We start from the raw sequence: 26,385 nt of genomic DNA on the forward strand, positions 1-26,385 counted from the left end.
GCCACAAAGGCCAGAACCACCGTGATCGTTTTGGCCAGAACACAAGAAACAGTCACTGTGAAAACAAGGCCAAAAGTCATTTGTCGGAGCAGGCAGCTCACTCTTTCTGGTGGGCTGAGGAAGATCAATGGGCAGAGGAAGCAGAGCAGGAGGAAAGTGAGGAGACTGCCTCCCCCCCCCCAAAAAAAAACCAAAACGGTTGAAAAGGGCCCTTTACCAAAATACACAATTCCAAAGAAGATTGAGTTTGAACACAACAATCTATTTGGATCATTATAGTATAATCTTAAGACCACATCAAAATTTTGTTCTGGGAATATATGGGAGATTTAAGGTATCTATATAAAGTTAATGTACTAGCAGAGTTTTATTTATAGGATAATTCCTAGCCTTTGACAGCCTTACACCTCAAGAGAGGACAACAAGAAAAACAACAACAACACAAAGGACGCAAAATAATTACAACCAAATAATACAAAATATAACAGACAGCAGAGAAATAAATACTATATTAACTATAGTGTGGTATGAAAGAAAAGACAGACACACTAGAATATATTACAGTTTCCTCTTTATTAACTGCTTTTTGTTGTTCAAATTGGGCCTCAGCAAAATAATGTAGCATTTGGGGAAAAAGATGGAGCCCAGTAAGCCAGCACTGGAGGCTAAGATGGAGAAGATCTCCACAGCCACCATGTATTTCCCCTTGGTGCTCAGGTACACTGGAACAAAGGAGATCCAAACACTACAAAACAACAACATGCTGAAGGTGATGAATTTGGCCTCATTGAAGCTCTCAGGCAGTTTCCTGGCAAAAAAGGCTACAGCAAAGCTGACAATGGCCAGAAAGCTCATGTAGCCCAGGACACAGTAAAACATGACAACTGATCCTTCGTTACATTCTAGTATTATTTCTCCCATCACAGAGTGCATGTCAGTATCTGGGAATGGTGGAGAAGCTCCTAACCACACACTGCAAATACCAACCTGAATAAGGGAACAAGAAAACACAATGGAGCTTACCAGTCTTTTCCCCACCCACTTCCTCATTCTGGATCCTGGTTTGGTGGCCACAAAGGCCAGAACCACCATGATAGTCTTGGCCAGCACACAAGAAATGACCACTGTAAAAACAAGGCCAAAAGCCATTTGTCGAAGCAGGCAGCTCACTCTTTCTGGAGGGCTGAGGAAGATCAACGGGCAGAGGAAGCAAAGCAGGAGAAAAGTGAGGAGACTGTAGGTGAGGTCCCGATTGTTTGCTCTGACAATGGGTGTGTCCTGGTGCTTAATAAAAATAGCTATGACCAATATTGTTAGCAGAGACAAGAAAAGAACAAAAACTGCCAAGCTCATCCCCAGAGGTTCTTTAAGAGACAAGAAGCTTATTGTCTTTGGAATACATTGTGATTGGTCCTTGTTTGGATAACAATCGTCTGGGCACTCGACACAGTCATTCATGTCTGCAGAGAAAATAAAACATTCAGATTTGGTATTCATCGGAGAGCAACTTCGAATGCTGCCAATATGGAATGCTTAGGATTAAACTGGAAGTATCCCAGGTAGAGGTACACGGGTGGCGCTGTGGGTTAAACCACAGAGCCTAGGACTTGCTGATCAGAAGGTCCGCATTTCGAATCCCTGCAACAGGGTGAGCTCCCGTTGCTCGGTCCCTGCTCCTGCCAACCTAGCAGTTCAAAAGCACGTCCAAGTGCAAGTAGATAAATAGGTACCGCTCCGGCAGGAAGGTAAATGGCATTTCCATGCGCTGCTCTGGTTCACCAGAAGAGGCTTCGTCATGCTGGCCACATGACCTGGAAGCTGGCTCCCTCGGCCAGTAAAGTGAGATGAGCGCCACAACCCCAGAGTCGGTCACAACTGGACCTAATGGTCAGGGGTCCCTTTACCTATCCCAGGTACACCAGATACAATGTGATGCATGTGAACCCCACCTCAGCAATGTGTGTTGGGGTATTAGAAAATCATTATGCTGGCTTGCTAACTTCCCATAAATCACGTTGTGTGGTGTAGGTAGGCAAGACCCATACCTTGTAGGCTTACATCACATGGACAGGGGTGGCAGCAACAAATACATCTTCAATCTTCCTAGTATTGATTATCCAGATCAGAATAAAAGACATTGTCTTAGACTAAGTGAAACTATTGATGCATTTTTATTTTTTTTTACTTCAAGGACCATGTACCTTTATCGGGATGCATCTGGGGGCTGTGTTTCCGTAGTGGGGGGGTGTGAGAATTTGGTTTTGTTTGACCTAATTTGTGCTTGTTATATGAACACTTGAACCAAACCAGTTACCCTTCAAAATTCACACTTTTTGTGATGATGTTCTTCAACAAAACAATGTATACAAAGGTGCATATATTATTGGAAATACATGCAACACACAGGCAAATGTTAGTTAAAATTATATACAAAATGCATTATATAAGGGAACGCTGCTTGTAAAAATGTGTATGTTAGTCAAATGTTCGTAGCGTTTGAGACTTTTTAGAGAAAAGGCTAGAAAAAGGTTACATGGTAAAAGTTCGGAAAACCATGCATGGCATGGAGAAATTTGTGGACATCCAGAAGCTATTGTTGGAAGAAGCAAATGTTGAAAGATTCAAGGATAAAATAAAGTACTTACTCATGGGGTGCTTGGTGGAACTTGTTCCTACAGGAAGCAATGATGGCCACCAACTTAAATGGTTTTAAAAGTATATTAGACAAACTCATAAACAAGACTACCAGCCACTAATTCCACTGTCAGAGGAATGCCTCTAAATAACATTTGTTGGAAATCACAGGTGGGCAGAGTGATGTTGTGCTCATGGCCAACTTGTGGGGTTGCCACAGGCATCTGGCTGGCCATTTTGTGAACAGTATGTTATCACCATCACCATCATCAAATTTCTATACCACTTTATATTTTAAAGGGGGGGGATCTAAGTGGCTTGCAACCTCCTTTAAAATATCGCCACAACACCTACTCACTGTGAGATTTTGATCAGCTCCAGCCCATCTGGAGCTGATACAGGCTCGTCTTATATTGAGCCCAAGCAGAGCGTAGTCCCGCAGTGAAAGGATAAGCAGGTATTGTGCTACATGCTAAAGTTTATTTACAAGCTATGCTGAGAGCATACAAACATACATCTTGCCTCTGTGAGAGCAGAGAAGCAACTCCTCTCGACACAAAGAAACCAAGAGAACACTGAAAAACAGGAAACCAGTGTACGTCACATCCCCATTCCCGTGGGAACCCAACAGTAACTGTGACAGTGGAATGTAAACATTGTCTTGTGACAAGCATTTGCTGCACAGTGAGGGAAATAGAAACCAACACTCACTATGGGCCCCAATAAAGCAAACAGTCTAATGGGTCAACATCTAAAAGATATCAAGCATCAGGACAACCTGGCCACTATAAGGAAATTCTGCCCTTGGTATGCCCATTTTCCACCTCTCCATTTTGATTCTCTGGCCCCATATCTGCACAAACGTATTATCCCAAAATACAGACGTGCTTTTACACTTGGAAGACTGGATGTTTTGTAATCTGCGGTACTTGAGGGTCGATTCCAAGAGATCCCGCCTGAGAAACGCCTTTGCCCTTGTGGAGATAGTAGCACCAAAACAGCGGCACACGTCCTCCTGTCTTGTACTCTCTACAAAGACCTCAGGAACGAGAGCATCACCCCACTCGTACTAACCATCCCAGGGCGCTCAACCACTGCCAAAATGTCCTTTCTTCTGTCAGATCAAAATGAGCAGATAACAGCAAAGGTTTCTAGGTTCATAGCAGGGGCAATCAGAATAAGGGCCACTAACTGACTGCTGATTCAGGACTTTAAATTGTGCTTTTATATCAAATTTCCTTTTCTGCGTATACTGTAATGTTTTACTGTTGCTATGGCCATTGGCTAATGCCAATGAATAAAGTTCTCTCTCTCTCTCTCTCTCTCTATATATATATATATATCTATCTCTGTCTCTCTCTCTCGTAAAACAATCCAGAATAAAACATTACTGAAGAAAGTTCAATATAAAGTATACATTCAAAGCAACATAATTAACAGGAAACGAAAATATCATCTTAAGATTTCTAAATAAAATATTACAAAGGAGGTCAACTACAGAATGCACATTTAATGCAACAAAGTTAACAAAAATACTGTCTTAAAGGAAAGATTACTAAAAAAAGTCAAACATAAAATGCACATTTAAAACAGCATAATTAGCAAGGGAATAAAATATTATCAGAAGCATAGAAGTCTTCCAGGACTCAAAGCCAAGATGCTGGACTAAATGGACCATTGGCCTCCCTCAACAGATTCATCTTATGTTCCAAAAACTGCATACAAAAATTGGTTTAGCGGGGGCGGGGGGAGAGAGAGGTTATACTGAAAAATGCTGACAAATATTCATGAGAATATTTTTTAAAATACATTCACAAGTTGCTATAGAAATGTGGAAAATTGAATTTAAAACTGGAAAAAATTGTAGCCTTTATTTAAATAATAAATACATATAATGATAAATAAATAACAAGTACTTTTGACTTCTTCCACTCCGTCTAATATGACAAATGTTTGAAAAGTATATATCTTGTGTCACTTACCCTTCTGGGGTGATATCTTGTCTTGGGGACATGGAGCACAGTCATAGCAGCAGAATTTCCCCCCTTCCTTCTTTTTCTTGTGGGATCCTGGAGGACAACTGGGGTTACATACAGATAAAGGTGGAACCTGCCCATTGGAGTAAACACATAAACAATATCGCACAGCCATTCACTTCAGTTTCTTTTCAGGCAGAATTCGGAAGACATGAAACTACAGTGGTACCTCGGGTTAAGAACTTAATTCGTTCTGGAGGTCCATTCTTAACCTGAAACTGTTCTTAACCTGAGGTACCACTTTAGCTAACGGGGCCTCCCGCTACTGCACAATTTCTGTTCTCATCCTGAAGCAAAGTTCTTAACCTGAGGTACTATTTCTGGGTTAGCAGAGTCTGTAACCTGAAGCGTATGTAAGCTGAGGTACCACTGTAAAAGCACACATTCTACTCATGTAAAAACACCAGGCAGGCCCCACAAATAACCCAGAGATGCATTTTAAATAAAAGGACACATTCTAGTCATGTAAAAACACGCTGATTCCTGGACGGTTTGAGGGCCGGATTTAGAAGGCAATTGGGCCTGATCCGACCCCCGGGCCTTAGTTTGCCTACCCATGTTCTACACATGTTTCAAAGATGTACCACAATTGTTTTGGAACACACATTGGCTGATGATCTTGAGTATACTATAATATAGTGCTTTCCGGTATATTGTGGGTGTGTAAATTATGTTGTACCTGGGGAAAGTTTCTGTGCCACACTATTTTGTCGCCATCAATGGAAAATTCCTGGCCTGGGGCAGCCTCCAGATCCATCCTTCCAACCTTGACTCTCCTGAAGGAGTTATTTGGAAAAGTAATCATGCTGGTAATATCAAATCCAGCTTCAACGTCCCTGTTCTCACCAAAAGAAACTGTTTCTCCAGCACTGTTGTTAAATGAGACCCTCTTTAGGAAGGGGTGAAGCTGCACTGAAAGAAAAGCAGAAAGAATTCTGTCAAATTACTATTAGAATCATAGAGTTGGAAGGGACTGCAAGGGTCATCTAGTCCAACCCCCTGCAAAGCAGGAATCTCAACCAAAGCATCCATGGCAGGTGGCCATGCAGCATCCGTTTAATATATCTTTTAAATAAGATTAAATAAACAGCCATATGAGAAATATGTAAAATAACTAAGCAAGTATTGGAAATCACCCCAAAACATCTTCCAAGTCAATAATGCCCATTTACACCACAAAGAACTCAATATAGCCAAGATAACCACCAACTGTAAAGGGGATGAATTTATTTGACCCTATCTACATCAAGCTATATTCTATCTTTATCACCAAACTCCAAATATAATTGCACATTGTATTAATTAACATTATTTTTTTAATATATTAGTGGCCATGTGATGATTCTAGCCTATAAATTTTATTGTTTAATGTCTTACCCTGTATATTAAGGTACTTTTATAGCTCGGTTTAGAGTAGGTAATGTCTTGATAATATAAATGTTTTAAGGTTTTTTTATTAATCCAGTGTATTTTCTTTTAATTGTTGAATGATTCTGTGTACATTGCGGCAGCCTTTGGCTATGTCCAATAAAACTGACTGACTGACACAAAGAACTCATAACCCACCTACCTTCAACAGCCAGAAACATCATAACCAGACATTGGAGAGACCTGTCAGGAGTAAGCATGGACCAATGGTACCAAATAGTATGGGAAACAGCCTTACTAGAAAAGTTAACCAATAAACTGAAACTGACACAGGGACAAATAGAAGAAGACGCCTTCACCCCGGTATGGCTCCCCTTTATCACATACACAGCCCAACAAGACAATGACAAAAATCCACCAACGGCATACAAATCAATATGGCTGACCTGATCCAAAACACCCACCCACCCCACTCACACATGAAAACAAAGATCACCACAGCCAACCACAAGCAAACAACCACACCCTAGGCCAACCCCAACCTCTCTCACCACCAAAGAAACAGAAGTGAATAGCAGAGAACCTGCACAAGCGACGCTGACACAAAACCCCACATATATTAAGTAAAATAGAAACATCGCCACCCGACCCCACCCCCACTCACCTTTCCCCCCTTCACCTCTTTCCCCCTTTTCTTCTTAACGTCTCAACAAATGAAACTGTTCTGTAAAAAAATGTTACTTGAAAAGAGAGAGAGAGAGAGAGAGAGAGAGAGAGATATTGCACAAAGTTTTGTAAACCAAGAAAATCTTTAATAAATAAGATTAAATAAATGGTCCCGTAGAATAGGAAACAATTACAAGGCCAAGAGGGTTGGACTCGATGGCCCTTGGCAGGGGGTTGGACTCGATGGCCCTTGTGGTCTCTTCCAATTCTATGATTCTATGATTCTAAGAGTCAGAAGGTTGAAGCTTTTCGTTAAAGACACAATAGCTCCCAAAGTCCAAATAAAAGCTTACATTCCTGAACAAATACTCTAACACTACTTTGGTTTTATAATTTGCTGCAAGCCTCCCAGTCAGATGGGCAGCACATTTTTGTTGTCTTAATAAATTGCACTACAAAAAAAAATTAGACGCCACACACATACACACACATACAGGAATGCAACAGACATGAACACAAAGATTGTGTAGGGGAACAGTGAGTGAACAAAGGATAGCAATTGCAGAATAAATGGTTAGCTTGGAAGCTGATTTGGAATCTATGAAGAAAATGCACCAGAGCTAAAATGAGCATTTGTTGCACTGAATAATGAAGGGAATCAGAAAGGAGTTGACCGACAAAAGTGCTGGATCATAATCGACAGTGATTTCCAGAGCATGTTTTACACACTGCTGGGTGTAATTTTCCTGCTCATGTCAAACAAATTGTATTTCATCAAAGGCATTACCTGCCAAGACTGCAGTTTCCGAAGCTCCTGCACCCCTCCTTCCATCACTCCCCTATATTTGGTCCTGGACAAGAACATGGCATGTAGAGCATGTGCTATGGCATAAACAGCATTATAGAGACTGTAGCTGTGGCCAGTCATGCTCATCTCAAAACCAGATGAAGGGAGATCTTCCAGCTTCTCCTCTCCGGTGCAAGCTTCACTGGCCTTCTCCTCTGTATTAAAACCTGGAAATAAACAGAAAAATACCTCTTCCCAGAACTCCCTGAGAAAGCCATTTCCATTTGCCTCAAAAGGATTCTGGAACTGAAGAAAGCTTTTGAATCCTTGTACCTCATTTGAATGAACAGCAAAGGAGAGGGAACCGTGGAAGACCTCCATGTCCCACATTAGTTGGAAGTTCAATGCTGTGAAATCCAGCTGTGCTGTCAGAATCCACACTTTACCTTCCGGTGTCTTTTTCACATCTTCCATTTCACCTAGTGCTACCATGGTTCGAAAGTCAAGCATGGACTTTGTTTCTCCATAGACAATCACGACCTTGGCTTTACTTTCCATAATTACTTGAAAGATTCGGATCCAGTGGTGGTGCATGTTAAAATAATCGTCAAAATGTTTAGTTTTCTGAGTTCTCTCTGAGAAGGCCAAGCAAATGCCTCTCTGGGAAAACAGATGTTGCAAGGTCTGCACAAATCTTTCTCCGCTCTCATTATCTCCAGCAAGCAACCCAACCCACGTCCAACCAAAGTGGAGAAGTAACTCAATAATCCCAGTGCACTGGTGGGCTTCATTTGGCACCATCCAGTAGAAGGAAGTGGATTGGCTTTGACCAGCATCCTCTGGGGCAAAGGAGCCATAAGTGAGCTGAAAGGAAAAGAAGGGGCATGTTCCTTAACTAGTAAAAGAAACTGGTATGTGCATCTGGAGTTGCAGTGGCAGCAATAAGGTGTCGACATGCAGAGGGCCAGCTGGCTAGCCCCAGCTGGGCTGTCTCCTTCCAGCCGTCCCACTGCAAAGACCCATCGGCCTCTGCTCTGACATAAATCAGCGACCCGGGCTTCATAGCCAGGGCACACTATCAGCAGATCGAACTGCGCACACAGAATAGGCGTGAGGCTTGTGAAAGCATACTATAACTACAGATTTACTAATCATAAATCAGGACAAAGAAACATGTCGCCTCTCTCTTCGTCTTCTCAGAGAGACAGAGAAAAGCAAAAGCAATTCACCCAACGGAAGTTCCCAGCAAGCTGTGCTGGAATGTAAACAGACATGTGAAATGCAACAGTTCCACACATCTGCTCCTTAAGGTAGAATGGAAATTCTCAACGTAGGGTTGGGGATTATTATTTTTTATTCAGTTCATATGAAAAGGCAAATCTAACTATGTTACATTTCCCAAACAATGTGTAAACTGATAAACAGCTATCCTTTGAAATTCACACTTCTCCCAGATTTGCAATGCGTTGCTGACCGACCCACAGCACACACACCGCAGGTCAAAATCAAGACAACCTCAGGAATAAACAAACCAGATAGGATCACGTTCTGGGATTATCCTTTCACAACAGTCACATATTTCTCCCAGCTGTACAAAACCTTTTGAGGAGGAAAAGATAATAATGGTGAAACAGTTGTGACACCCTCAAGTCAGTATCTTACCTGGGGAATCTTGTAGATGTCCAAGATGGTTGCCATGTCGAGGGAGGTATCAAAGTCAAGCCCTCCAATCACTGCCATCAGATTTTTCTGGATGTCACATTTGTAGTTGGGTATGTGTGTGGAAGGAAGGCCCAGAGTGGCCTGGTAAGTCAACCTCCGATTGAAGTAACTGTCATAGATGTGGAATCCCAATGTGATATTAGGCAAGATCTTGGAATTCTCATTTATCTCCTTGACAGCAAACACCAAGGCCAGAAGGTGTTGGTAGTTCTTTGATACAACACTGCAATGAGAATGTTATGGTGTATCCCTCATCAGGGATACACTATGCTTCATGAGAATATTTCCGCACTATTCTGCTGCTCTTCCAAGAATATCTGCTGAATAGGATGATACCCTTTTCCCATCAAAATTATATTGATAACCTAGGAAACTGTAGGGAAATATTCCCTTCACTTCCACCGCCATAGGGAAACAGCTCCTTCAGTCCCATTGTGTATAAGCACAAGTTTGGATGTTTGTGCTTCTTTAATCTTCATGTTTCAAAGTCTATGGAACTCTGAACCACAAGAAGTCTTAAATGTGACCCTTTTCCACTGCCTTACACTTACCTAAGAATTCTTTCAAGCCTCCCAGAAGTTTGGCATGGCAAACCTGGGAATGGCATTGATACCAACAATGGAGATAGAACCAATTATTAACTAATATTATTTATTAAATGGGACGCGGGTGGCACTGTGGGTTAAGCCACAGAGGCTAGGACTTGCCGATCAGAAGCTCAGCGGTTCGAATCCCCGCGACGGAGTGAGCTCCTGTTGCTCAGTCCCTGCTCCTGCCCACCTAGCAGTTTGAAAGCACGTCAAAGTGCAAGTAGATAAATAGGTACCGCTCTGGCAGGAAGGTAAACGGAGTTTCATGCGCTGCTCTGGTTCGCCAGAAGCCGCTTAGTCATGCTGGCCACATGACCCGGAAGCTGTACGCCGGCTCCCTCGGCCAATAAAGCAAGATGAGCGCCACAACCCCAGAGTCGGTTACAACTGGACCAAATGGTCAGGGGTCCCTTTACCTTTACCTTTTTATTATTTATTAAAATGTTATTTTGTACTTCAGGTATACCAATGGGCACATCTCTCAGTTTGGGCTGCTCTATGTTTCTCCATTTTTCCAATCTAAAGCTGAGTTCTCCACATTTCCACATCAGTTGGCATTTTTTTTAAAAAAATGTCACGAAAATTCACCAGCATTTTCATATGAACGTCTCAAACATCCATGTTTGTATGCAATTTACCTAATGTACCCATTTTTGTAAAGTGATTTCCCATAATATAATGCAATTTGGTATTTTACTTCCCTAATTATGCATATCTTTTGGAGACTTTATTCCAGTACAGTATATGCATTTTTAAAAATCTCTGGTTTTTATACATTACTTGTATGGAAACCTGCATTTAGAGAAATGCTCGCTTCAAAAGATGGCTGTGTTTTTGTTCTCATATTATTTCAGAAAATGCAGATTAAGTAGGTTTACCTTAAATGTGAACTGATTCAAATCTACCCCAGTCCCTAATAAGGTTATAGTGATATTACTTTAGGGTCATACATGTGCTTGAAGACACTTTCTAAAGACTCAAGTGATGCTCTTATTGACATTAGCCTCTGAAAGGCTTCTATCTCAGACCAAATTCTCTAAACCTCTATCCCTGCCAAATTCACCCACAAAGTGGTCCAGTTAATCCTTCTCCTGCTAAAGAACTGGACAGCATCTTAGCTGACCATAGCCTCTGGCTCACTCGTTCTGATCTTCAGCACAAAATATTGTCAACATGCTGGGGTTAAGCAGCTTAATATTCAGGCCTTGGCTGTCCACATTCACCTCAGCTTTCTCTGGTCTTTGCCTTACACCTCCCTCATCATTTCTCCTAACTGATAGTTAAGTCCTGAAACAGAAAACACAAACCGACATATGCAAAACCTTTCTCAACAGAGGCAGCTTTTTTCATTGCTTCAAAGCAGTATTGAAATGAAGAGAAAGGGATAGGCTACCTTAAGTGAGTCGTCCTCAACCTTCTCAAGCCGGCAGCATTATCAGGCTGGCTGTGCCAGTTTCTCCTAGCCTCAGGCTGTTAGTTTTCTACCTCAATGGAGAGGTGAGCTTTTAAGACTACCCCTTGAACAATTCTGAGGCGCAGTTCAATATTCAAAACAGAGAAGGGCCCCACACCTCATCTACAATGTATTATCCCATTCACTCACTCTTAATTCAAGATAGGTCAGTGAGTTGTCCTCAGGGGCTGAGGAAGGGGGAAGATCCTCCAGGTGAGAGCTGGGGAATTTTGTGTTTTGAAGTGATTGTTAATGATGTTATTCTTAATGTTCCTTATCTCTCTGCTTCCTCTCTTCTTCTTCTTTTTACTCTTTCGCTATCTTTTCTTTTCTTTTCTTTTCTTTTCTCTTGGCTTTCCTTTTTGTCTTTTGATTTCTGTTTGCCCAAGATAGCATTTTACTATATTTTATATGCTGTATTAGTTTACTGTTGTTAGCCGCTCTGAGCCCAGCTTCGGCTGAGGAGGGCGGGATATAAATAAAAACTTATTATCATTTTATTATTGTGAAAACGTTAATAAAATATTTAGAGGTGGGGGAAATTAAGGGGACACCATTGTAGAGGTGCTGAAAGAAGAGCACAGAGCGGTTGATTTTCTCTTCTCTTTCCAATCCCCCCTGAAACCCGGTGAAGATGGTTAGGGCTTCCAGACAACCGGGAGATGAGAAGAGTCCTGCTGAATCATGTCAAAAACCCATTGACTTCAGTATCCTGTCCTGTCAACGGCAAACTAGATGCCCCAGGAAGCCTGCTCTAGGAAGACCTGAGGGGCAACAGTGTTCTCCCCAATTGCAGTTCTCAGCAACTGGTATTCAGAGGCATAGGCATACTGCCTTGAACAGCAGAGGCAAATCATAGCCATAGTGGATAGTAGCCATTAATAGCTTTTCTGTGAGAACAGGATGCTGGACTACATGAGCCATAGGTTTGATCCAGCAGGATATTCTAACGTTGCTAGCTATATCCTCCACAAATATGTCCACGGTAAAAGATAAAGGACCCCTGGACGGTTAAGTCCAGTCAAAGGCGACTATGGGGTTGCGGCGCTCATCTCACTTTTCAAGCCGAGGGAGCCGCCTTTTGTCCACAGAAAGCTTTCTGGGTCATGTGGCCAGCATGACTAAACCACTTCTGGCTCAATGGGACACTGTGACGGAAGCCAGAACGCACGGAAATGCCATTTACCTTCCCGTCGCAGTGGTACCTATTTATCTACTTGCACTGGCATGCTTTTGAACTGCTAGGTTGGCAGGAGCTGGGGCAGAGCAACGGGAGCTCACCCCGTCGCGGGGATTTGAACCGCCGACCTTCTGATCAACAAGCCCAAGAGGCTCAGTGGTTTAGACCACAGTGCCACACGTGTCCCTCTAATATGTCTAATCCTCTTTTAAATCCATCCATTTTTTTTGCCCATCTTATGGGAACAAATTCCATCATTTTACTATATACTGTGTGAACAACATTCTTTTGTCCTTCCTGAATCTACCATTATTCTACATAGGAGGACCCAAATTCTAGTATTATCAGAGACAGATCAACTTTCTTTACACGAGGAATATTTTTAAACAGCTTTCTCCTGGCCCCCTTATTTGCCTTTTGTCTGAACACTTTTGCCTGTTTGTTCTCTATCTCCCTCACTCCACGCTTACTCTTTAGTTTTGCAGATGTCTTTCCCACCTCTGCCTGAAAGTAATCCTGTTGAAATCCCTGGGACTAGCTTCTGAGTGACCATGGATGGGATTGGGAAATGAGTCAGAATCCTATGGCTACTTGATGTGCGGAGTCCTTACAAGAGATTAGGGAGCTGATGGGTAGTTAAGATTCCACGGAAGTCTTCTTTGTTCAGAGCAACAAAGATGTGAGACACAAGAGCACCAACGATGAGGTCCCCAGGCTGGTAGTATTTGTGTGGGATCCTGAGCAGATAATTGAGAGTACAACTAGTGGTGTGTCTGCACACCATATGTGGCAAAAGGAAGAGAATGGACACAATAAACACCAGCATACTGAGCCAAATTTTTTCTTCCTAGTCAGACTCCCTAAATCTCACTTATGTCAGATCATCTACAACATGATCATTAGCTTCAGAACTCTTCAACAGAGTTCAGCTCTCCCAGAGAAAAGTGGAAATCCAGCCTCTACCTCTGTCCTCTCCCTTGCTTGAAATGGCAGGTAGGGATTTTTTAATACCCATTTTTAGACTTTGGCTGGTATTCTCTAGAGACCTATAGGGAGCTTATCCACAGTCATGACAGTGTAATAATTATAGATGAGATAATAACTGGGTGACTTTATTGCCAACAAGATCAAAAGAATGGAGGAAAACTTGTTTGTGATGTTTCATCAAAAGCCATTTTGGTCATTTCACGGGGCCACAAAAGTACGCACAGAGTAAACCACAAGGAGTAAGGAAAGATCAGTGAGTCAGTCTGCTCTTAAAGCAGAAATGCTTGTTCAAAGTTACGATATAAATCAAAAAAAAAAAATCTGAAAGACTACCAGAGATGGAAGCATCTGTCAATTTCAGTTCACTTGGTTTCTCATATTCACATCTTAAATTCAGTTCTCCACATTTTTGTAGCGATCTACCATTTTTATTTTTATTTTAAATCATGATTCCCCCCCCCCATCATTTTAGTGTGAACTTCTGATAAATGTGGGATGTTAGCACCCAGAATGCATATTTAAAGGGTTGACTGCAAAAGCTGTAGAACTCTGTGATGCCATAAACTCTGTAGCAGTTATTTTCAGATGGAACACTTTTGGAAGTTAGTGAACAGCCTTAACAGTTAGAACAGCAGGTATGGGCCGTTGTGCTGCTTTCTGCCTCAGAATATTAATCAATCTGTAAATGTTAGTCAGTCTTGGATACAAATCTATGTAAGATGTTTTAACAATTTAAGTATCACCAACCTGCATTGTACATTTAATCTGCAAGCACACTAAGTAAAAGTTATTTGTTCTTTAAACTTTAATACAGGGTGTCTTGGGGAAAAGAGAACTACTGTATTTTTCCATGTATAAGACGCCCCCATGTATAAGACTCCCCCTACTTTTGGGTACCCCAAATTAAGAAAATGGAGGGAGATTGCCCAGAGTTGTTGAGCTGTTTTTGGGAGGGGAATGCCCCGAAAATCACTCACCCCATGCTGCCAATCACGCACAATGCAGGATAAAACAAGCGTCTGCCCGCTCGTAGCCAGCAGCAGCCAATCGCACACACAATTGCCGCAGCAGCAGCCAATCCTCAGCAGCCCTCCACACAACCACCAATCACCCACCCAATCAGCGGACCATCAGCCAATCCTAAGCAGCCCTTGAACCAGCCACCAATCACCCACCCAGTCGCCACTGACAAACTCCTGCTCACAGCTGAAACCAATCACCCGTCCTGCATATGCACTGTCCGTGTATAAGATGCCCCCTGATTTTTAACCTTATTTTTGAGTAAAAAAAACCCCTCATCTTATACACGGAAAAGTACGGTAATTAAAGGGTTAAATGACTCAGGCACGTCTTACATAAACTCTTCAAATGGAAACTAGAGTCTAATTCCCACAATAAACACATTTTTGTATGCAGTTCCGACTAATATACACAGTTTTTCAACCAATTTCTCATAATATTATGGCTTTAATATGTTATTTTCACTTGCAGTCATTTTTATGCACGTTTCCCCCTAATCTACACATTTTTGTAAACATGGTTGGGGAATGGAATTGCAGATTTAGATAAGTGTGAATTTTGAAGGATCGCTCTGTTTCAGTCCCCATATTGTTTTGGGGCAATGCCAATACGATAGATTGTGAATAGAATTTCTCCCCATCCCTATTGACTGCTAATATATAGATTCTTAACATTCATCTACATATAAGTTTAGATGTGTCTCCCAAAAAGGTATGATTACTAAGATGTTGGTCCTGGAATCAGGCTGCACCACAGGAGGAGGAATAGTCACCATTTACAAGGCTCAAAACAGGATAGAGCACTGACAGTAACAGAAAAAAGACTCCAGAATGTGTGTGTGTGTGTGTGTGTGTGAGAGAGAGAGAGAGAGAGAGAGAGAGAGAGAGAGAGAGAGAGAGTATTCAACTGCTGTCCATTCATGTTCACACGTTTTAATTTTTTTATATAACTTTTATTTAAAAATTAAAATTATAAGAAAACGGGGGGAATTTACAGAAGTAAAATCAGAAAGGGGAGAGAGAGAGAATATTATGCAGCATCAGTGTAACCAAGAGATCAAGGAAAACAACAGAAATACTTAACGAACTGACCAATCATATTAGTTCTGCCCTCCTAACAAAAGTCCTGCCCCCCCAAAAAAAAAATTCTGGCTATGCCCATGCATCAGTGCAGACTTGGAACATGAATGTAGCATATATTGTTGTGATTTAACAAATACTTCTGTGTATTTGGAAAAGGAAATTCCATGGTAGTTACAAATACTCTGAAGACATGGTGGATCAAACCATGTTGATCTCAATTCCTTTGATTTCTTATCACACGTACACCATATGACTAGATATATTATAAGAATAAGATATGGTAAAATAAGGTAAAATAAAACAAAAGGGGTATGTATGTGTTGTATCTTATTGATAGCATTTTCATGTAGCTCATACTATATCTTTATGCTGTCATAGTGACCTGGCCTCAAGGCTGAGGAAAAGGATTTGGAAATAGAACAAACATTTGTGAACGTCACTTCGAAATAAATCTCCTCTTGCTAAATGTTGGGTAATACAAATATGTTGTGAGTAAGTATTCTGTGTACAATGTATACTAGAATATTTTATTAAAACTGAAATCCCATATACATGTAGTGAATTGCAGTAACTTCCATGGGTATTATTGCCAATTAATTGTAAGACTGTAGCCTGAGATGGTCTGTGAAAGGACAACAATGTTCCAGTACCATTTGTGAAGTATCAACCACAACACAACAAACCTGGGGAACCATCAAGAAAGGGAAGAAAATGGGTTGGTTTGTTGGTTGGTTTGTTGCTGGGTTGCTTCGTTGGTTGGTTTTAAATACCCCGCCTCTAAAAAAATAATAATTCTCTAATTCACTTTCTCATTAATTGCTCTCTGATGTTTAGGTCAGGCCTTAGCATAATAATGTAGCATTTGGGGGCAAAGATGGAACCCATTAAGCCAGCACTGGAGGCCAAGATGGAGAAGATCTCCACAGCCACCATGTGTTTTCCCTTGGAGCTCAGGTAGACCGGAACAAAGGAGATCCAAACACTACAAAACAACAACATGCTGAAGGTGATAAATTTGGCTTCATTAAAGCTGTCAGGCAGTTTCCTGGCTAAAAATGCTACAACAAAACTGACAATGGCCAGGAAGCCCATGTAGCCTAAGACACAGTAAAACATGGCAGCTGACCCTTCATTACATTCCAGAATGATTTCTCCCGTCACATAAAGCTTGTCAAAATGAGGAAATGGGGGAGAGGTTCCCAGCCACACAGTGCAAATACCAGCTTGGATAATAGTACAAGTCAACACAATGGCACTTGCCAGTCTTTTCCCTACCCATTTCCTCATTCTGGATCCTGGTTTGGTGGCCACAAAGGCCAAAAAAACAGTGACGGTTTTAGCCAACACACAAGAAACAGTCACAGTGAAAACAACACCAAAAGTCATTTGTCGGAGCAGGCAGCTCACTCTGCCTGGTTGGCTGAGGAAGATGAAGGGGCAGAGAAAGCAAAGGAGGAGAGAGGTGAGGAGAGTGTAGGTCAGATCTCGATTGTTGGCCCTGACAAGTGGTGTGTCTTGATGCTTAGCAAAGATTACTAGGACCAAAAGTGTGAGCAGAAAGAAAAGGAGAGAGAGGAATGATATGCACATCCCGAGTGGTTCTCCAAAAGTCAGGAAGCTGATTGTCTTTCGAATGCATTGCGTTTGGTCCTTGTTTGGGTAGTGATCTTCTGAGCACCCAGTACAGTCATTCATGTCTGAGGTAAATAAGGAAAGATTAGATGCAGACTCATCGTGTCTTAAAGAGCAAATACAAATTCCTCCAATACGGGCCTCTTAGGATGAAATCGGAAATATCTTAGGTATTTCCCAACAAACTAGATACAATGCAATGTGTTTGAACCCCAAGCCAACTAGCATGTGTAGCTACTGGTGCCTCTTACCATCTTCATCTGGTATGTCAACTGTGGAGGTATTTGGATCGGGATGGCCTGGCCACTGTAGTGTGTGAGGGGGGAGAGTTGTCTCTTACCCTTCTGGGAAGCAATCCTTCCTTGGGGACATGGAGCACAATCATAGCAGCAGAATTTCTCCCCCTCCTTCTTTATCTTTCTGGATCCAGGAGGGCAACTTGGGCTACACACAGAACGGGGTGGAACCTGCCCATTGGAATAAGCATGGGAACAGTTTAGCACATATAGCTGTATAGGCTCTTTAGCTCCCATTATCTCAGCTACAATTAGGAACACATGACATTCCAAGCATTCTCAGTATTGTATGCGCAGTGGGATTTTAGTATTGACTAAGAGATGCAAATGCTCTCCTTAGAACCAATTCAGGGTGAAAAATACCACTATCCACAATTGAGGGGTGGGGAGGTGCTTAAAATGGCTTTCTTTTGAGCCTCCTCAAATTAATGGGTGGGTGAATATTCACCAGCCCTGCACCCAATGTCAAGAGACATCCTTGGTGAACTTGTTTCCCCTCTGATCCTCCTGTGCTGAGTAGGGGGGTATAAGGAGCAGTCTAACACACATGTCTGAACATGCATGGAAGCCTTTCTGGGATTTGGCACATTGTGTTATTATCACATTTCCCAACTGAAAAGAGGCTTCAGCTGACTCCTTTTAAAAGCTTTCTTCTTATCTTTCTGCCAAAGACAAGGAGCAATCAGGGGTGTAGTATGAATACCTAGAAAACATGCAAATTATGATTTGATCAAAACAATGCTGAACCCAAACGGGTAACAGGTCCTAACCTTCTATTAAAAGAAAACAAAAGCAAAATAAGGAGTCCATGTTCCACATGTGCTTCAAGATATGTACCACACTTTGATAGGAACACACTAGACTCATGATCTGCAATGCAATAATATTTTGTTTACCCACATCTCATGGACATTGCTGTCATTCCTCACCTGGAGAAAACTTTTATGCCACACCATTTTGTCCTCATGAATCGAAAATTGCTTTCCTGGGGGAGCCTCCAGATCTATCCTCCCAACCTTGATTCTCACATAGGAGTTATTTGGGAAAATGACCAAGTTTGTAATATCAAATCCAGTTTCTAATTCCCTGTTTTCACCGAAAGATACTTTTTCTCCAGCACTGTTGTTAAATGAGACACTCCTAAGAAAGTGGTGAAGCTGCATTGAAAGGGAAACAAAGGAGCAATGAATTAAAGCCCGAATGTCACTCCTTACTGAACTCAGTTTGGGGCAGAGTCTGCCTGTAAATGACAGGGATTTTAAAGCTCAGACTATGGCTTTAAATCTTTTGAAGGGTGGTTTCTAGACCTTTTAAATAAGCTAAAGCACATAGTTCCCTGTTGAACAAGAAACAATTACAAGGGTTGAAGCCAAGGGTGGAAGTTTTGATTCCAGATGCAGTAGCCCCCAAAGGTCTCAATAACATATTGCCATTCCACTCTGAACCGTCTTGCACAACAAATTCATCATCAAAGGCACCGAATTCATTGTTGCCCACTTCACTACAAGAAACACTGGTGGCTAAAACTTTCTCCTTCCTCCCCTCTCCCTGGTCGGAAACACCACAGAGCAAGTGGAGAAGCCACTGGAATTGTTGGCTTGGTAGGACTTTTCCAACTAACCAATAAGTGTCTTAAAGGCCCCCAATAGCAGCGTAAGGGGATGAGAGCTTGTAAAAGGGAAAGAGCAATGGAGGACCTCATTCCCCCAGCCCCTAAACTGTGAGTTGAAAGCATCCAAAATGCTAAGGAAAGGCTTAATGCTCACAAGGGCTAGAGAACTCTGTGATGTCCTGTGCCAGAGGCACTTATTTCAGTTGGTACAATTATGGCAGTTATGAACAGTCTTAACAGAGCAGCAGTTTTGTTCTGTTATGCTGCTCCCTGTCTCAGAGTTAGTCAGTCTGTAGCAGTTTTTGTCTTAGATTCAAATCTATGTAAGTGTATTGGTAACATAAGGAACACCTGTCTGTCTGGTATATTTAATCTAACCCGTGCAAGTACACTGAGTAAAAGTTATTCTCTATTTAAAATATAAAAGAGAGTCCATTGCATAGTTTTTATAGGAGGGGAAAGGGAACTACTTAAAGGGTCAAACAACCCATGTTCTCTTCCACATAACTCTGTAAATAGGAACTAGTGTTTAATTCCCATATAAACGATCAAAGATTGGCAAAGCATGTTCTCCTTCATGGAGAGCACTTGTTGCCGTGGGGTCCGACAGGCCAGCCCTTCGTTCCTGGGCGAGATCATTTAGATGGCCATTGGAGGTGAATGGGCACGCAGCATTGAGCGTTCTCTTTCGCTGCATGCACCGGGTCACCCGCTCACCCTCCCTTACTTAGGTCTCTTGCGTTTGACCTTGCTATTCCTGTCATGGGGTTGTCTGCTTTGGGGGCAAGGGCCTGGTTGGAATTTTGTCCATTTGGCTGATTGGCTGGTGCCATTTGGTTTTTGCCTACTGCATAGCAAATCGTCACAACTTGTAAGTTGTGGTTAGGCATTGGTTAAATATTGGTTGGTGGAGGGGTAAGGGTTGGCTGAGCCTGCCTCTCCATTGCTGCTGCTGCTGCAAGGGAATTCCATTAAAGGAATCCAAGGTCTTACCATGCTTTCATCTGAATCCCTGGCATTGGGCTTGGGCTACGCAAGGCCCTGGGAGCATGCAGGGAAAGGTGAGGGTATGGTGCCCAGCTCCGTTTTCTCCCCAATATTGTTAATAATAATAATAATAATAATAATAATAATAATAATAATAATAATAATAATTTATTATTTATACCCCGCCCATCTGGCTGGGTTTCCCCAGCCGCTCTGGGCGCCTTCCAAAAGAGTATTAAAATACTGTGATACATCAAACATTAAAAGCTTCCCTAAACAGACTGCCTTCAGATGTCTTCTAAAAATCTGGTAGTTGTTGTTCTCTTTGTTTACCCTTACTGGCATTCACTGGAAGTCAGTTCTGCCCCTGGGCGGGGACAGATAGTCGTAAGCAATGCCTAAGCAACCACCCACATTTATGTATCTTAATAAGATAAAGGTAAAGGTACCCCTGCCCTTTCGGGCCAGTCGTGTCCGACTCTAGGGTTGTGCGCTCATCTCACTCAAGAGGCCGGGAACCGGTGCCGTCCAAGGACACTTCCGGGTCACATGGCCAGCGTGACGAAGCTGCACTGGTGAGCCAGCACCCGTGCCGCACACAGAAACGCCGTTTACCTTCCCACTATAAAGCGGTACCTATTTATCTACTTGCACTTAGGGGTGCTTTTGAACAGCTAGGTGGGCAGGAGCTGGGACTGAACGACGGGAAAGTTGTGGCCAAAATTATGCCAAACACCTTAAACAAAAATTCTGTGTGAATTGTGATCCCTAACCACTGGTCCTGCTAGCTAGGGATCATGGGAGTTGTAGACCAAAAATATCTGTAGGGCAGAGGTTGAGGAAGCCTGACTTACAGTCAGTTCCAATATATTGCCTCTTGGAAAAAACATCAAATTTATTTCTCAAATTCTCTATAGGGAAAATGAACAGGAGCCACACTTGAGTGTTAATTGCACAGAAGGAAGGAAATAATAATAGAAGAGATTAAAGTTGAATGAAAGAAATGCTGTATGGTTATCTATACTAATTTTCAGGGCATTGTTGCACATACCCCTGGACATCATGATCCTGCCCATTTCAAATGGTAGTCAGTACCTGCCAAGCTTGCAGTTTCAGTAGCTCCTGCATCTCTCCTTCCATCGCTGCCCTCTGCTTGGACCTGTGCAACAATGTGTTATGTAAAGCATGTGCCATGGCATAGACAGCATTATAGACACTGTAGCTGTGGGCAGTCATGCTCATCTCAAAATCAGATGAAGGGAGCTCCTCCAGCTTCTCCTCTCCAGTGCAGCTTCCATTGGGCTTCTCCTCCATGTTGGTGTTTGGAAATAAACAGCGAAAAACCAGGGTCCAGAACTGCTTGAGAAAGCCATCTCCATTTTCCTCAAAGGGGTTTAGGAGCTGAAGAAAGGCTCTGAATCTTTGCACCTCATTGGAATGAACTGTAAAGGAGATGGAACCTTGGAAGACTTGCATATCCCATCTTGTTGGATAAGTGATTCCTATGAAATCGAGCTGAGCAGTCAGAATCCACACTTTCCTCATAGGTGTCCCAGCCACATTTCCCCCTTCCCACTGTGCTATCATTTCTTGCAAGACAAGTATGGATGCAGAAATCCCGCATAAAATAACAGCACTGGCTTTGCTCTTCACAATCACTTGATTCACTTGGAGGTACATTAAGGGAAGGTTATTATACTCATAACTAGCTTGGGGAGTTCTCTCTAAGAAGGCCAAGCAAATATGTTTCCTGGAAAGCAGAGGTTGCAGCGTCTGCATACACTTCTCTCCACTCTCATTATTGGCCGCAAGTAATCCTACCCACGTCCATGAAAAGTGGACAAGTAACTCAACAATCCCAGTGAACTGATGGTCATCGCTGGGCACCATCCGGTAGAAAGGAGTGGATCGGCTTTGATCCGTGTTCTGTGGAGCAAAAGAGCCATAACTGAGCTGAAAGGAAATGAAGAAATATAAATTGGTTCATGGATGTAGTAGAAGGAACTCATATGCGGTGTCTGTTCTGTCAAAAAGAGTGGGAGAGAAAACTGCTTTTCCCGAGATAGGAACCAGGAGAGGCTGTGTTGCATACATAGCTCCAACATCCAAGAAAGAGTCATAGACACTGGATCGTAGAAGGATGAGTCGCTTATGTTGCCCTTGGGATACTCTACAGAGCTTGCCCCCAGGACACATGTGTCACTCATCCTGTGCCACACCCTCCTCCAGTTCATGTGCTTGGCTGGTACAATATGTGTCTCTGAACAGTAATACTGCCTCTTGCTTGCTTGCCTGGATAGAGAGAGGTTGGTTTGGAAACATCTGATGTTTCCATGGCTGAACTGCAGCCTACAGAACTAGAGTCATGTGTCTTGTCTCAACCACCACTGATATGTGACCCCTAACAGAACGGCCTGATATGGTTGTTCACTTGATACAATGGAAGGGACGGCCCTGGCGGAGGCTATTCTCTCTTTCCTCCTCATGGAAGGTGTAAAAGGTGACATCAGAGACAACCTTTTGGTCACAGCAACCCATTTATTGCTCACCAGGCACCAATCATGTTTACTTTCAGATACAAGGCAAACTTATAAAAAAATTTTTTTAGCTATTTATATTTTTTTATATCTAAATCCTTTAAATATAGAAATCCTCCTAAAGTGACTTACTATTAAATTACGTCTTTAAAACCCAGTGCTATTTTTCTAGAAAAAGAGGTGCTGGAGCCCACCATGAACTTCTCTCTTGTTCTCATAGAATGGCATTGGTGCCGAACTGAGAGGTGCCTGCGCTGAGCTATGGCGAACACTGGGTGAACACTGGTTAAAGGTAAAGGGTAAAAGGACCGCTGACCATTAGGTCCAGTCATGACCAACTGTAGGGTTGCGGCACTCATCTCGCTTTATAGGCTGAGGGAGCCGGCGTACAGCTTCCGGGTCATGTGGCCAGCAGGACTCAGCCGCTTCTGGCGAAACAGAGCAGCGCACGGAAATGCCGAACACTGGTTAGGAAAGATAATAATAAGTGAGCTGCGAAATGCCCAAATCAGTATTTTACCTGGGGAATCTTGTAGACACCCTGTATGGTTGCTATGTAGACGGATGTTCCAAAGTCAAGTCCCCCAATGACACCCATCAGATTTTTTTCAATTCCGCACCTGTAGTTGGGAACATATCTGGGATGCATGGAAATAAGGTCCAGAATGGCCCGATAGGTCATCCTTTTATTGGTGTAACTGTCATAGATGTGGAATCCCAAGGTGATATTAGGCAAGATCGTGGGGTTCTCATTGATCTCCTTGACCGCAAACACCAAAGCCAGAATATGCTGATAGTTCTTAGGCATAATACTGCAATGGATAATTTAATGATGTATAACGGAGAGATATGCAAGCCATTGGAAAATTGCTCCTAGGCTAGAATGCTGCTGCTCCTCCAATGCTATCTGCTGCTTAGGATGCCCCCCCCCCTTTAAGAGCTTTGTATCAATCTTAGCAGAGAACTCTTTTATTGGTTCAGATCCGTTTGAAAATGAGGAGAGAGAGGTAGGATAGTAACCAACATTTCTAGACCTGTGAAACATTTTCAACTTGACATATTTTCAACTTGGGGTGTCATGTGTGTTTGTCATAGCCTGGCTTGGAGGAGAACAAATGGTGCTCTAAAAACCCTACTTCAAAGGCAAGATGAGCTTTTAAGATTCCTCACCAGAAACTCTTCTCAGGCTTGGTTTAATATTTAGACCAGGGAAGGGTTCACACCTTTTCTCTAACATCCTACCCCTTGGTAACCTATTCCTATTCTGTAGTGTGGTTGCACTTACAAGAGTATCTACTGAATTGGCTGCAACTCTTTACCTCATCAGAGCTATGCATAATTTGTTTACATTTGTTAGATTCTTCACCCAAAACTCTTCTCAGGATTGCTTTAATGAGAAGGGACCTCACTTTATCTCCAACATGCACCCTTACCTCTGAAATCAGGATGGTGCTGTAGAGAGCATAGAAACAGGTGGAATTTCTATTTCTCTCCCCATCCCTCACAATAACACACTGTGGGGTCAAAGCAAGCCTCTCTCAAGAACTCAAAGTGAAGCCAGAGAGCTATTTTACCACTTGCACTTTGGGGAGTATCCTGTCACCTCCCCCATCCCCTATATCTCCCCTCCTGCCTGGTGGTGGGTACTGGAAGCTTTCAACAGTTGGATGTTGATTACTTATCCGAGGGTGCTTTCAGGTTGCCAATGTTTTGGGTTGTGATTCTAACACCTATGAGAAATTCAGTGTGAAGTGTGGGACAATGCAAGCTTCACACATCATTGAAGCTCCACACAAACAAATCAGAATGAGTGCTCATTAAAAAGCCAACACTGTCTAATATGGATGAATGCTAAATAAACAAGTCATCTGAAAGTGACTCTGGTGTTTGCACCTGTTTGGGGACTCTGCTTTCTCTTACCTCTTTGGCTCTTCAGTGCATTCAGAAGCCCCTCATTTCAAGAAGGGCTTCCACAGCGGAAACTCAGATTTCCAAGTAAGACTAAACCTTTGCTCCTCTAATGAAGCACTGCCTGGAAGAGAATTGTGAAGAGGAGGGAGGAAATGGGGGAACAAAACTAATCAGCAAGTCCAAGCTATCTCATCTTACTAGCAGTTTCAGATCACCATTTCCCTTCCTCGGCTTAGCATCTAATTCTTATTCCTACCTCTGCTGGGGGAGGAGGAATCCCACTGAAATCAGGGGGGCTTGTTTCTGAGTAAGCAATATTAGGAATGGGGAATCAGAATCGAATGATTCCTTGATGTGTACTTGATTACTACTTACAAGAAAGTACGGACTTGTTGGGTGATAAGGATTTCTCTGAAGTCTTCTTTAGCAAAAGAGCCAAAGATATGAGAAGCAAGTCCACCAATTATAAAGTCACCAGGCTGATAGAATTCATGTGGAATCCTGAGCGAATGATTGGTGGTGCAACGTTTGTTATGTTTGCACACCACATGTGGCAGAAAGGAGAGGATGGACACAATAATCAGCAGCATACTGAGGCAACTGTTCCTTCTAGTCACACACCTTTACTTCCATCGAGAACATGCCTGTTAGCTTCAGAACCAACCTCACTAGAATCTTTTGCCCTCACACAAATGCCAGGTCATTCCACCAATCCACAGATTAAAAGACTGTCGTACAAGTCTCCAGCTGAAAAATGAAAATCCTGTCTCTTCCTCTGCCCTCTCCATTGTTTGAAATGGCAGGAAGGGATTCTTTAATACTAGTCTTTGACTAGTATTCTCTCCAAATCTATGAGGACCTTATCCAAAGGAGATTCAATGATGACAAGTGTGATAATTACCAATGAGATAATAACTAGGTGCTGTTATTGCCGAGAAAATCGGAAGAATGGAGGAAAACATATTTTGTGATGTTTCTTGAAAAGCCATCTCTGTCATCCCCATGCCCGGCAACCATTCAGGTTCACACATATGTCTTTATGGTGCCATACTGGCCTTCCTCAGACCATCCTCAAAGTTTCATGGCTGAGCATGTGTTGTCAGCAAATATCTGTGTGCAAGAATGTTCCTAACAAAGGCAATGCCAAGATGCATTTAGGACTATCTTACAGTATTTCAAAGTACTGAAACACATTTTTGTATAGCCATTGACTTGGCTTTTTTGTTCTATTACATCGTATTGGTTGCGGCCCTTTTAGCAAGGATATGAACACGTCTTCTTGTTCTAAGTGCAATATTCTAACCACTGCACCACATGGGCACAAAGCTAAACTTGATATTTGCATTAGCAATGTCCATTCCATAGTATTTATCGCTGCTGGAGCCAGGCAAGGTGCGACAGGGATCTCTGCAGGCAGTGCCTATTTCGCTCCCCTCCCCAATTGTGTGCTTGGGGAAACAGCCCTCCCCCCCCCCGCATGCTACGCCACTGTCTAGTGGGTCTCTGGTCTCGCTGAGAGATCCCTGCTGCAGCCAAGCTATGCTAGTGTAACTCTCTCATCATCAGTTCAGCTACAGATATGCCAGCAAATTTTCCCCATCCTTCCTCAGCCAGAACCCAGCCAGTTGAGCCATGTCCAAAAAATTTTAAGCGAGGAATAAAACCTGGAAAGGGGCCGTTCCCAGAGCAGGTCCAGGAATAGAACCAGAGTACAGTGGTACCTCGGGTTAAGTACTTAATTCGTTCCGGAGGTCTGTTCTTAACCTGAAACTGTTCTTCACCTGAAGCACCACTTTAGCTAATGGGACCTCCTGCTGCTGCCGTGCCGCCGGAGGACGATTTCTGTTCTCATTTTGAAGCAGAGTTCTTAACCTGAGGTAATATT

General features: G+C 42.6%; 2 protein-coding genes across 4 annotated transcripts; both read right to left on the bottom strand.

Moving 5' to 3' along the window:
- Positions 1–554: 554 nt before the first annotated feature.
- LOC309354364 (vomeronasal type-2 receptor 26-like) lies at positions 555–15,463 on the bottom strand. Its single transcript, XM_081884535.1, has 7 exons — positions 14,401–15,463; positions 13,048–13,197; positions 9,154–9,436; positions 7,492–8,355; positions 5,350–5,577; positions 4,617–4,743; positions 555–1,460 (listed from the first exon to the last, which is right to left on the bottom strand). The coding sequence occupies exons 1-7, from the start codon at positions 14,403–14,405 to the stop codon at positions 559–561; spliced, it is 2,559 nt and encodes an 852-aa protein (XP_081740661.1). The 5' UTR covers positions 14,406–15,463; the 3' UTR covers positions 555–558.
- Positions 15,464–25,420, bottom strand: LOC309354099 (vomeronasal type-2 receptor 26-like). Of its 3 annotated transcripts, XM_081883932.1 has the most exons (7): positions 25,402–25,420; positions 24,876–25,001; positions 23,110–23,401; positions 21,148–22,005; positions 18,383–18,610; positions 17,498–17,624; positions 15,464–17,222 (listed from the first exon to the last, which is right to left on the bottom strand). In XM_081883932.1, the coding sequence occupies exons 3-7, from the start codon at positions 23,395–23,397 to the stop codon at positions 16,327–16,329; spliced, it is 2,397 nt and encodes a 798-aa protein (XP_081740058.1). In that variant the 5' UTR covers positions 23,398–23,401; positions 24,876–25,001; positions 25,402–25,420; the 3' UTR covers positions 15,464–16,326. The 3 variants fall into 3 exon arrangements, with proteins under 3 accessions (XP_081740058.1, XP_081740057.1, XP_081740059.1); XM_081883931.1 differs by lacking the exon at positions 25,402–25,420 and having other exon boundaries at positions 24,876–25,180; XM_081883933.1 differs by lacking the exons at positions 18,383–18,610; positions 25,402–25,420 and having other exon boundaries at positions 24,876–25,183.
- Positions 25,421–26,385: the final 965 nt, after the last annotated feature.

This window comes from Podarcis melisellensis (assembly GCF_964234715.1).
Source record: "Podarcis melisellensis genome assembly, chromosome: 13".
NCBI lineage: Eukaryota > Metazoa > Chordata > Lepidosauria > Squamata > Lacertidae > Podarcis > Podarcis melisellensis.